This window comes from Calypte anna, chromosome Z (assembly GCF_003957555.1).
Source record: "Calypte anna isolate BGI_N300 chromosome Z, bCalAnn1_v1.p, whole genome shotgun sequence".
Taxonomy (NCBI): Eukaryota; Metazoa; Chordata; class Aves; order Apodiformes; family Trochilidae; genus Calypte; species Calypte anna.
In genome coordinates this window covers 49,767,079-49,779,926 of record NC_044274.1, presented here as the reverse complement: position 1 = coordinate 49,779,926, position 12,848 = coordinate 49,767,079, and the positions used below count along the sequence as shown (strand labels likewise).

Below are 12,848 nucleotides of genomic sequence, written 5' to 3'. Positions count from 1 at the left end.
GATTTATATTTGAAAGTCACTTTTCATCTGATGTGTTTCCATCATATGTGCCATATTTTATTGATGACCTCATGAAACCAAACATTTCCTGGAGTCCATATCAGTGCTACTTGCAGCTCTGATCTTCTCTGTAAAGCAAGAGGAAAAAATGCTTCCTTAACACACTGCTCTTTTACAAGGTCAGACTCATCTAACTGAAGGATGGGCAGTCTCACTTTATCCATATTTTCAATACAAAGGACAGAAGTCGAGTTTCCAGAATTTTATCTCCCTTCAGAAATCTGAAGTCTCACTTAAGTGCTCTTCCTCAAGCAACCTTATCCCCCAGGAAGGTCAGATTTCCAGAAAGGAAGAAAGCATCCTCCATGGTCACACCCTCCTGGCACCATCAGGGACCTCAGAACTGCACTGCAGCCTTGCAGAGGAGAGTGTATGTGCTCTGCACATTGCAACACTTACCAGCTAAAGTCCGAAATCCTGCTTCCACCAGGTCTTCATATATATGCTTGACAGGGTTCTGATGAGCCAGCAATATACCATGTAACCAGATGAGCAACATTCTGTTTCCATGTTCCTTGTAACTTTTTCTCCCTATGCAATACACAAAGCATTTGTCTGTTCCATATGCAGTGCATTTTGTGCTTTTGCACATGTAGAGTTCCACCAAGAAATTTTAAAACCTACTCATTAACTCTTAATTCCTTTCTCACCTAGAAGCACAATGAAGACTGAGACTTAAAAGGGCTAAAAAGACAAACCAAACAAGTCTGGTTTTATCCCAAGGCTACTGTAAAGGAGGAGCAGGGAAGCTAATACATCTTAAGACTACCTCTTGCATTTGTCTTCAGTTTGTAAAAATACACCCTGGAGCAGAAGTAAGCAAGTGCAATACCTGCTGTAGAAGTACTACTTTCCCAGCACTCAAGATGTGAAAAGCTTAAGAAACAATTGTCCCTTGTGGGTTTTATAGCCTGTATATTATGTCTAGCCATTCAGATATTATTACCTGTCCATTGTTCTTCAATAGCTTTAATTTGTTCATCTGTGAACTTCCAGAACAGGGCCAGTTTTTTCCATTCCTGGGGTTTTAATTGGCTGTATGCTAGATTCCAAAGAGAGGAACGGATTTGCTGGGTCTGTGTGCTGTGATCTTGTTTGAAGGACAAGCTGAAATCTGACCCATCATTACTGCGAGCTGGATTTTCCTGAAAAAGAAAACAAATTATGAATTTCATAATGAAGTTATGATTCACTTAGCAAGCACTCAACACTGTCCTGTACAGCATATGTAAGAGGTGATTTGCTCAGTGGATGTAAAGGAACTGTGTTTCCCTAGTAGAGCTCTTAGGGAGATGTCAGCACAGATGATGTTATTACTGCCTGGCAACAGAAACAAAGCCCTCCTGTGTCTATTTCTATCTCACAGATGCAAAATGAACTACTTTGTCTGGCCCTCGACACAACAGCAAATACTGGGCCCACACTGCTGTGCTCTCTGGCCCTCTCTACTTCATCTATCACATTTTGAACATGACTGTGGATCAGCCACAGTTCTTGCTCTTTCCTCTTCCTTCTTGAAATGCCAGTCTCTCCCTGAGCAGAGGTTGGGCACCAGCAGCATAGTGTGTGTTCAACCTGTTCCTGCCTCTGTCTCCTCAGCTACACTTGGGTGAAGCAAGGACTGTTAGGTCTTTTGATGGGACATTTGGTTGAGCATGCAGAGACAAGGCACCAAAAAGCACAAGCCCGTTGATTTGCCTGCATAAGCAAAATCTCATAGATACCAAAACTGCAAACATTTGTATCCTCCAGATTAAAAGTGGTATTGCTGCTCTAGGAATGGCTCACCTGAAACAAGAGTGATGAGGTTGCTTCTTGTTTGGGTACCTCTGTAAAAGCCATATTTAGCAGTGACTTCAGCCCTAGCTGAGTGGTGCCCAGGGAAAAGCTTCATTCCTAGTGTAGGTAAGCTCAAACTAGTTTTATATTTAATTTTGTTTATGTGGTGGTCTTAAATCTGCCTTCAAACATAAAAATGTCTCAGGAAGTTGAGATAGGATTAAAACGCAGATACTAAGAGAAAAAACCCCACAAATCGCAGCCTGCCACATCTTAGAAGTGCTAAGCATAAAATAGTCCCTTACAGATTAAATTCAGAAAAATCCCACAGGGTTATTTCCTCACCTTACAAGAGTATTGCAAGAAAAAATAAAAAACATTTTTTGAACTAAGCATTTGTATGTATGTTTTATTACATTTTTCTGGTGGCAACTTTATTTCATGCTTGCTGACAGGTGCAAGGTGAGGTTTAAGACATTCTACAGGACAACTCAGCCCTTCCTGGGCCAGTGTTTCTGAGGTTTAAAAGAACCAAGCAAATTAAAAAAAAAAACAACACTACAAGCAAATAAAAAAAAACGCAACTTTTTTTCTCCTGCTGCAGCACAGCTTCTCTTTGCTGGTCTTTGTCTAGGCAATGGCAGAGTGGGACAGTAACATCAGTCCTCAAGAAGCCATAAACAGAAAAAAGGGCAAATGGAGAGGAGGTACTCTCACACTCACTGGCATTGTGTGCACTTCCTGACAGCAACATGACATTTCCTCTTGAACTTATGTCTTGTCACAGGTGATAGGTCAGTACAGTGTAACAGTAAGTTCTTACAGTTCAAAACACTGTAGTTTCTTACATGGAAACACCACCAGAACATCATATTTTATCCCACAGCTGTAAGATCTAAGCAGCCTTAGACCCAAAGGCTGTGCTCTCAGCTTCAGGTGATGGGATAATTTTTAGTTCCCAGTATCTGTGGAGCTCTTGCAGAAAAAATAGCTGCTTAAACATCTTTTCTTCTCAAGCAATTCAGTAAACAAAGCCAAGAGGTTAGAAGCAGTATGGGCTCACTGCTGTCAGACTCGTCATGGCTCCTCTGGCAACAGATGAGTTCACTTCTAATTCCCCAAGGTGAAAGAAACAACAACATGCCTGTCAGCTCCTGCTGAACTGACACAAATCAAATATATACCACAAGGAGGCTGTGGAGGTGTTTTTCGTTATAATTAATCTAGATCTGTGAATTACTAGCACAATGCCCTTCAACATGAAGTGTCATGGATTTGAACACACGGGGCCAGAGAGGGACGGCAAAAGACCAGATAATTTGTGTGCCTGCACTGGGGCAGGATCAGTGTGCTTATACCATGCAGAAAACACTTGGATAACCTGGCAGAGGAATCATTCCTTTGCATGAAACAGGAATGAAAATTACTGCTGTGTGGCAGCTCAGCAAAGACAGCACAAGAGCTGACAGTCAAGTGAACTCCTTTCACCAGTCCTTCTGCCCTGTTTTGCTAGCTCTGGTGCTCACTGAATTACTTGATCTACATAAATTTTATTAGCATCTTCTTTCATGCATGTTGTATGGTGGATGCTATGAGAGATGTTTTCTGCTGCGTCACTAGGGATCAGTCTGTAAACAAGCTGTATTTGAGACAGCCCAGGGATTTTAAACTGTATTGTTTTAAAACCCAGCAAAATCAGTTCTCAGGGAGTCCACATGGCTCCAAAAAAGAAAAACTAAGCAAGCCAATACCAGACTATTTGTGGAGAGTTGGTATGCCCTAAAATGGCCCCTCACCACCTCCCTTTTATCAAGTGTCTATGTTTAGAAGGTTCTTCGGGGCTCATTACAGGTGTCATACTCTCAGAATTCTGCACAGTTACAGTTAAGACCCTGTGATACGAGACATTTTGAATTTTCAAGATCCATTTGGCATCCTGAATTTTCAAAACCCATTTGGGCTGGGTCTGAGTTTCAAGGCATGTCTCTAGAATGGGCCTCACCAGCAGCCCAGCTCCAAATTCTCCTTTGATTTAGGAGATACAAAGCTTAGCTTTTCTTGTTCAGACACTTACTACCTACAGAGCAATTACAGATTCATAGCTGATATGGGATGGTCAATGCAGGTGACAATAATTGTCACCTACACTTTAATACATTTGATTCCCAGTCCTTTAGGGATGGCAATCACAAAGCAGCCCACATTTAAACACCAACTAGGACAAGAAGGTTAGAAGTTTAGGGAATCAAAGGTCAGTCTAAGTCACGTGCTTCACACTTGTTGCCTGGTTCCTTCCCATTTTGTTGACTGTGTTTTATAGGTAACACACATAAAATAGATGAGGTAGCTCCTGCCAAAGCAGCTGAGCCCTTACTAGCAAAGGAGTGGCAGACACCTCCATTTTCAAGCACAGGTTTTTCTGTAGTGAAGGACACAGGAATGAATGTGGATTCAGGTCATCCCAACTCTGATGCTGATGGCACAGTTTGAATTTCAGTCAGGATCTCTCTCCACCTCTTCATCTCCTGCATAATGCAGGAAAACATTAATATCTGCCTACAATTTTACATCTAGTCAGGGGTATAACATGGATGCTTTCCCTTTCCCAATTCTAACCTCTGTTTACCAAGACCACTCTTGCAATGGGGTGAAAAAGTACCTCAGGCAAAAGGCACTTTAAGATCAGAATCAGCTTTTTCCTTCTAGTTGTTCCCACTGTAATGAAAGATGTCTCTTACCTGTTTCATGGCATAGTACCTCTCTGCTTTAATTATCATATCTACAACGAGGGCATGACTGCTCCTTGATGCCACAGCTAGTGCAGTTTTCCCATGCTAGAAGTAGAGACAGTGAAACAGGACATTATCTCATGTATATGAGGATACTTATATCATAGAAGAAACCCAGGAGCTTCCTTTGGAGTCTCAGTCTTCCTCTTTTTTTCAAGACAACATAACTACTACAACTCTACAGATTCAGGGTAGCTACAATTGAAGTTCTATTCTGTGCATGAGCCATATCCTCTCAGCTCAGAGGAGGCCCATTTTCCCTGCATGGGGAATATAGAATTTCTGGTGAGGTACAGCTGCCTTCAGAAACTCAGTCTGCTTGTGCTCTCATTAGCTCGTATTAGCTTGTGCTCTCATTCCCCTGTTATGTTTAAATTGGAATTTCAGATGGACAGGCTGGCAGGGTTGGAAATCTCCAACTTTCAGGGCAAACCTTACTTTTGGATAGTAAGAGACACAGGCTGACAGGGTGAAAAGAGGGTGCAGGAATTACTTTCTCATGACAACTGAAGGTGATGTCTGGTGGGAAGTACAGGCAGTCAAAGGAATTAAAAGCCACTGTTTTAATCCCAGATGCAGAGAACTGCTCAGTCTACCTGAACCCACCTGCTATTGTTGTCCTAAAATCAAGGGCCCGTCAGCTGGTATGCAGTAAGCTGATCCACAGAGGCCAGATATTTGCTTTAATATCCAGCAATATGCAGAAAAGGGAGCAGGATGGTAGTACACAAAGTTAGTTCACCTTCCCAAAACATAAGTGCTACTTTTATACCTAAAAATGTGAGAAAGAACTTTCCAACATTCTATCATTCGCACACATGACTGGTTAACTGGTTTCCCACTTCTATTTACAGTGGCAGTGCTCAAAAATTTCACTATGCATCCACAAAGAATAGGTGGCCTTTTGTTTGTGAGGGTCCCCCTAGCCTATAGGTGGGTATTTTAGTATGATAATAGATCTTTAATATATTAATGGTATATTAATACAAATTACTTAGTGTTTTTTTTACCCAGCTCTAAGCTATAGCCAAGATAAGTTCTGGGAAGTACTTCTTCCCATCCCTTTTGTCTATTGCAGATATCTTGCAGGTCTATCTCAAGCCTGGGCTGCTGACTATTTGGGATGTGCTTCTCTCTGACTGGAATCTGGTTTTGTCCAGTTCTTACTGTTTCAGAGTTACATGAGCCCTATTTTTATTAATCGTGTTCCTTTTGTTCTCTTTTATATGATTTTTTTCCCCAAATGTGATTTTTTTCTAAAAAATTTACTCAATTAATAACTGACATCACTGTCAGCGATTTGATACAGAGGCATCTCAGCAGCTCCAAAGGGTTCCCTCTGCAATTTACAGCAGATTTGCACTTATTTAAATTGGCTCACATCTAAATACTCAGGGTATTCTCCACACAAGCGCTAGACATTCTGGAAAATTACAGCTAAAAGAAGACAACTTCTTAATTAGAAGGTTCAGTAATTACAAGGCATTTCAACTCTCCAGCTATTATAACATTTCTTAATATATACATTTTGAGTTCTAGCTCCTGTCTCTGCTCAGAATCATTATAATTAGCCAGTTTTTAGAAAAGTATCGCATTTGAAGCTAAGGAATTTACATTTCATAAAACCTTTACAACACAAATATACTTTATATGCAAAGAGTTTAGAGACCAGAGGAGCTCCTGGATCCCACCTCTGGAAAGCTGCTCTGCATTTTACAGGGAGGTGGGGTGTGGAGGTGCCTCTGGCCACCTGTGCTAGTGCAGATACCACTGGCACCTTGCATGCACACATAGCATGGCACTCTTGTACACAGTGGCTGCACCATCAGTCACAACCAACCAAAATTATATCTGCAGATGGAAGAAAATGCTTCTGACAGAGTTTTCCTGATCTGAAACTGCTTGCAACTCATGCAGATACATTACAAGCTCATGGCTCCTGCTGCCCTGGGATGGAGGCCAGGAAAACTGTACATTCAAGGCAAGTTCCCCTTTTTCCTTCCTACTCTTCAGTAAGGAAGGACAGCAATTTTTAGCATCTCAGCACCAATTCAGTGCAAAGAGGGCTGTACTTGCACATGTTTCCAGCAGTGGCATGGCCTCAGACGTCAGCCAGCAGACAAGGGAAAGGTTACTTCAAGAAATAAAGCCAATGAAGAAAGGTGACAGAACTAGTGCTGGCTCAGAACTGTATTCTCATAACACTCCCTAAACTCTTTCAACACTGCTATAATAATACCAAGGCACTATCAAGCCCAAAGGCTTAAACATTCTTAAGGTTAAAGCAGGCAATAGTAAGTAATTTTCTGTGTTTGCTCTTGGAATACAAATAGGCACATTTTTCCAACAGTTAAGGTGCTGTGTGAAGTGGACAAGACTTCATTCTAGGTTAGCCTATAGGAAAACTAAATCTTTCTGGCTGTGTAGGCATGATTCCAAATGGAGAGCCTTAACTGCAATGCAGCATCTTACCTCGGCCTTTCAAAACACATCAACCATGTCACCCACACTCAGTTTTATATTTTTCACCCCACTGGCTTTCACCACATCTGATCTCAAAAATAATGTTTCTCTAAAAGCATTTCAGATCTCTGCAGGCAAGCCATCATGAAAAGGAGACTTCCTTTGTAATAGCTAGCAGCTTTACATAGGAGAGATGACCAGAAACAAATGCTTCCTGCATCTCTGTGAAGAAGGTTATAAGGAAAGAAAGTAAATCGCATAATCCTTGCATGGGTGAGGAATGCAATCTACCTTATCCATGATCTTGAGGTTGCAGCCTGCTTTCAGCAGCACTTCCACCAGCTCCACATTGCCAAGATCAGCTGCCAGATGTAGAGGGGTTTCCTGCCTCTGGAATTAATTACACCAAATAAATACAGTAAGTTGAACTCTCCCTTAAAAGCAGAGTACTCACAATCTGAATCCGAAGAAGATAGACAGCAGACAGCCTTGGCTAGAAAACCCTGAACAGAATGAAAGCATTTAACTTTTGAGTGACCTACATGGCACTTTTGTTTCAGACAAACAAGAGAGCATCTGGGATCTCTGCAGGAAAACCAGGCAGGAGTTCCAGCTGGTTCACAGAAAACTTGCTGTCATGTCCCTCTAATGTACCTAATGAGCCCTTTCCCTCCTCCCTCACAAAACAAGGTGTTTTGGAAAGAGTGCTTCATGCAACTGCCAACCCCAACCCATATCATTCTCTCATCCTTTTCCCTGCTAAAATTCATGCAGTGACAACTGGACATAATTTTCAACACTATATTGTGCTGCAATCCACAACAGGGCTTGTTAGCCAGCCCTGCCACGAAACAATGAAACAATTATAAGGAACAGAAGGTAGAAGTCCACCTGCTCCTTAATGGGTTCAATGAGCTTTAAACCACACACAAACAAAAAAGGACTGGAGTGGAGGGAATAAACACATTAAACAAAACTAAACCATTAACAAAAGTACTGCTAAAAAGACATTCAGTTTCAAGTCTAATTTGGGGGTCTGAAATGAGGGTTGTGTAGTCTCTACACAGCTGTATGTACCCAAATAAAAACCTATTTATTTATCCTTCTAAAGAACATTAGAATAAGAAAATGCAGATATCTATGGGTGTAATGCAGCAGCAAATAAGATATACTGTTATTTATGCAAACCCTGAATATCCAGACATGTCCCTTACTATGTTTCACATGACACAGCACCTTTCTTCGATTGTTGTGCCTATGCTTCTCTGATGTTGCAAGTCCATATTCTGTAGGTCTGTTTAGAGAAATGTTCTGGCCTTTAGATCATAAATTAAAGGTTGCAGCATCAAACACCAAAATTTTAGAGACCCAAGAATCACCAGCCTCAGGGTTCCATGCTACAGTAACCAAAGTCAGGCTCACAACTCATGCTAGTATCAACAGTCTGCTTACACAAGGATGTTCAAGGAACTGAGAGGCAGGAAAGACCTATCTTGGAGGACAAAAAAGGATGGGTGGCATTCACTCCTCTCTCCACAAAGCATCTCTCCAGGGAGAAAAGGGAAAAGGTGTAATTGCTGATTTTCTTCATGAAGTGGTTCTCTTGGTACCCAAACAGTAGCACTGTAATGCCCAAAAACCCCATATTTGGCTCAGGGCCAAAGCTTTTATCATGACTCTACCAGGCAAAGCAAAACAAACTGATACACATCACAGCACAAGATGAAAATGGTCATAGTTTTGTACAGAAAAAAAGTGATCAAGCAAGGTTCATCAACACGTGGCCTTCCATAGAGGAGGGTATCCAGTACCACAGACCACTAGCACCAAGCAAAAGCCAAACAGTCCTGGTAAAGGTGGGGAAAAACAGGTTCTGGCATCCCTGGGTGGGCTTGAACCACCAACCTGTTCAGCTGAACATGTTGGCCAATTGCACCACAAAGTGATGACTGTGATTATGTCATTCTGTGGGATGTCATACAGCATGGATGTTCACTTCGGATGTTCTGCCCTGGTCATCTGCTTGGTTGTGTCCCTCCCAGCCCCTATGCACCGGCTGTCTACTCACTGGAGGGAACAGAGTGTGAAAGAGAGAAGGCTTTGGTGCTATGCAAACAACTGTTCAGCAACAGCATGAACACCGGTCCTTTACCAGAATTGTTTTGCTCATAAATCTAAAACACAGCACTCTGTGTGTTGCTATGAAAAAAATTAATTCCATCCCAGCCAACTGGGGCTTCCCTCTGAGATAATATCATTGAGACATTTCTGTCATGAACTGTAACACTCGAACAATACATTAATATAAATATTTTCTGAGTGTATAGCATTTTGTATATCCTCATCTTCCACAAACAATACCAGCACAGCATGTACCAGTGACTGATAAATAAGCATACACACAAAAAGGAGAGAACTTCCTATTTTTTTGTACCCTTGAGCTCTTAAGGAAAAGAAAAATTATTTCAAGCAAAACCCACATAATCTCCTCTTTACTAGTAAAGTTATGTTAATTCCCAGTTTTTCTTACATGATTTAAGGAGTTGATATCATGACTGGCATCCAAGAGGCTTTTTACCACTGGTAGATGATTATTGATGACTGCTAAGTGGAGAGGGGAACTCTTCTGCTGTGGAGGGAAAATAATTAACTATTATACTTGGGTACATTCATTAGAAGTTCATTCAAACAAGAAAGAGGTTCCTGTTAAAATCAGGCCCTTGCAAGGGTGATATGCTCCAGTGACGATTTGAGACTGCAGAAAACACACCTTGAGGTATGGAGTTATGCCAGAGATGGCAGCCTGCTCCTACAACACCTACAGCAGCAGGTAAACAAATACAGCTAAGAAACATGGATATGTTGAGTGCACTGCTGTGTAACACTGTGCAGCCACTCAGGAATGCAATAAGGTGCTCCTCTTGCGTGATCAGAGCTGGGTTGTGCTGCTACCCTTGCCTAAAAATATCAATCTTAGGTTAATATTTCTGGTCCCTCAGAAAACTGGATTTGCCCTTAGTTGGACAGGTTTGAGACAAAACATAGATGTCAAAATCTATTTTCCAGGAATAAACTCATCACATATTGCTGCTGTAAATGTTCTTTATACTAAACTGACTTGCTGTCATATTTATAAATAAGAGAAGTATAGCTAGAGAGGAACAAAGGGGGGTTGGGGGGGGTGTTGAATTACTCATTAAAATAACCAAAGCACAGGTCCAACATCAGTCACAATCCAACAACTAGATTGGCAAGATTACTTTGCATGTTGAACCTGTGACTCATCAGTTTCTTGTTGAATATAGATAAAAAGCAATTCCATATCAGTGCCATTCATGGGTACCAGACACCATTTCATTAGTGTCTTTATAAACCACAACCACTTCTTCAGGGCTACAGAAAAATAAAGCAAGCTCTTACACAATGCTGCACTGGAAATGTTTCCAAACTATAATTTTTAATTTTTTTAGTTGCTTCTGCTACAGAAAGCTGATGAGAACAATCTGCACAAACTCCCTGATCTTTAAAATAAATAATTTCAAGCACAATATGAATTGTTCTTCTTTGATAACATTATGCAACAGACCAGTGATCGTGGCAGATGACTCACAAAGCCCAGATTCTATTTTCATCCTCTCCTGCAGAAGAGGAAAATAATTTTCAATTCACAGAAAATCTCAGATGTAACTAGAACAGCAATATCTAAGTTGAGAAAAGATATTAATATTAGGAACACTTCTTTCTTTTTTAACCCCAAAGAATGGTGGCATTCAGAGCTTGAAGGTATAGGCTTTGGATGCAGAGGGTTAAAGCACTGAAGTGTTCATTTACCTCTATTCAAAATCAGTTACAAGTGCAAACTCCTTACCTGTGGCCCACACAGAGCCCCCTGTCACTGCTGCCATGTTCAACCATGATATTTTGCTCATCCTCTCCTAACAACTGATGCCTGCCTTAGCCTGGCTGGCTCTAGACTGCACTGCCCAGTCTGCCCAGGCTCTCACTGGCTGTGTGCAACAGGACCTTATCTTTTTTGGCCCATGCATTTTGCTATCCAACATCCATAAGCCATGTAATAATCTGTATAGTAAAAAAAAATCAAATGAACTAATCAGTCTCATTCAGCTGTCTAAATTCCCAAGAAAGCACATAGAAAGCAGGACATGCTGAAAAACAGCAGTAAAGTTGTATTGATATATGCTCACCTCGGGTTTAGGAACCAGGTCAATATTCTTATCAATAAGAAAAGTAACCAAAGATAGATGTCCATTCTGAATTGCAATCTGCAAAGCACTGTTATTGTTCTGAAAGGAACAGTATAGACAGCAAAAACTTTCATTTTTATTGCTGAAAAAAAAGTAATAAAGAGAATAATACAGAATAATCTTTCATTTATATTTGTGTTATTATCCCCTCCCCCCTAAAAAGCTCCCTTATATATATATATACAACTCCTTATATATATATATTAAAAATTTATATAATATTAATTATACAAAATTAAGCAGATCAGCAGTTAGCAGATGTGCTTTTGTAAATAATGAAGGAACTTTTCATTTTTACTACATCACAACATGCTAAAACCACCAGTATTCTGTACTGCTTTTCAATCTCTCATAAGAAAAAGATAAATCAGCATTGTCAGCCACCCTGTGGCATGGAAAACAACAATGCCAACATGTATCCTAGTTTGTTAGTTCAGTTTGACCTTTAACAAGTAGGTATAGTCACAGTAACAAATGCTAAAAAATAAATGACCAGAATATTTTCACTTAGTAATTCTGCTACAACAAACAAGATCTCAGTCTACTGGAATTATAAACTTCTTGTAGCAGGTGAGCTAAAGTCATTCAACAGATGTGAGCTGGTTTGGAGTCCGGGAACCAGATGTGGAGAACAGGTTTGTCATCAGATCAGGTATAGACACTACCAAAAAGGATGATTTTCAATTATTCTAGTTGGTTACATTTATTAGCCATATGTTTTACTGTTGCACATACGGTAAGTAAAAATCTCCACCACAGAACTTCTCAAAGTAAATCTACACTATATTTCTTCCACATCAGTTTTACTCTGTTAGCACTCTCCACATTCATACTCTTTTTTTCTTCATATTTCATAAAATTAAGCAGACTAAATATATGTTAGTACACACAGAAATGAGCATATAAGGTCTCTTCCATAGACAAGATGTCCCAGTACCTGTGTGCTGGAGGGACACTGTATACATACTTGAGTTAAAATGTTGATGTCACTCCCTGCTTCCAGTAACAGCTCAGCACATTTTTCATGACCTCCTTCAACTGCCAAGTAAAATGGAGTTTCCCCATTCTAGATCATAATCAACAGAAAGAAAATCTCTGCTCCAATTTAAGCTGCATGATTGTTAAAACTGTGACACAAAACAGGTTAGCTCAATCAGACTTTGCCAGCTCAATGAAAAAAGGAAGATGGTTTCAGGAGAATACAACATGAATGGTCCTATATTAACACTTAAATGGAATGGCAATTCACCAACACTTAAGTGACACGTGACATTTCTGTCATCAGAGGTATGGAAAGGTTTACAATAGAGATAACCATTTCATAAACATTAATCACACTCTTTTCAATTATTACTAGCACGGAAAGAGGCACAGAAAGAAAGATGGTGAGTAGCAATTGCTGCCATTCAATGTCAGGAAACACAGCTAACATGCTAGCATGTACCACCATACCTGCCAATTTCTGTCAGTACAATGCCATAGCTTTCTGACA

The 12,848-nt window shown here is 40.4% G+C and overlaps 1 protein-coding gene across 1 annotated transcript in view; it reads right to left on the bottom strand.

Moving 5' to 3' along the window:
- The window catches only part of ANKDD1B (ankyrin repeat and death domain containing 1B), a 30,895-nt gene continuing 18,047 nt past the window's right edge, over positions 1-12,848 (bottom strand). The window contains exons 8-15 of the mRNA XM_030467570.1: positions 12,294-12,422; positions 11,297-11,395; positions 9,622-9,720; positions 7,383-7,481; positions 4,578-4,673; positions 1,007-1,205; positions 460-591; positions 1-128 (exon numbers count right to left, since the gene is read on the bottom strand). Coding sequence (XP_030323430.1) covers positions 70-128; positions 460-591; positions 1,007-1,205; positions 4,578-4,673; positions 7,383-7,481; positions 9,622-9,720; positions 11,297-11,395; positions 12,294-12,422 — 912 coding nt within the window. The 3' untranslated portion in view covers positions 1-69. The remainder of the gene's footprint in view (positions 129-459; positions 592-1,006; positions 1,206-4,577; positions 4,674-7,382; positions 7,482-9,621; positions 9,721-11,296; positions 11,396-12,293; positions 12,423-12,848) is intronic.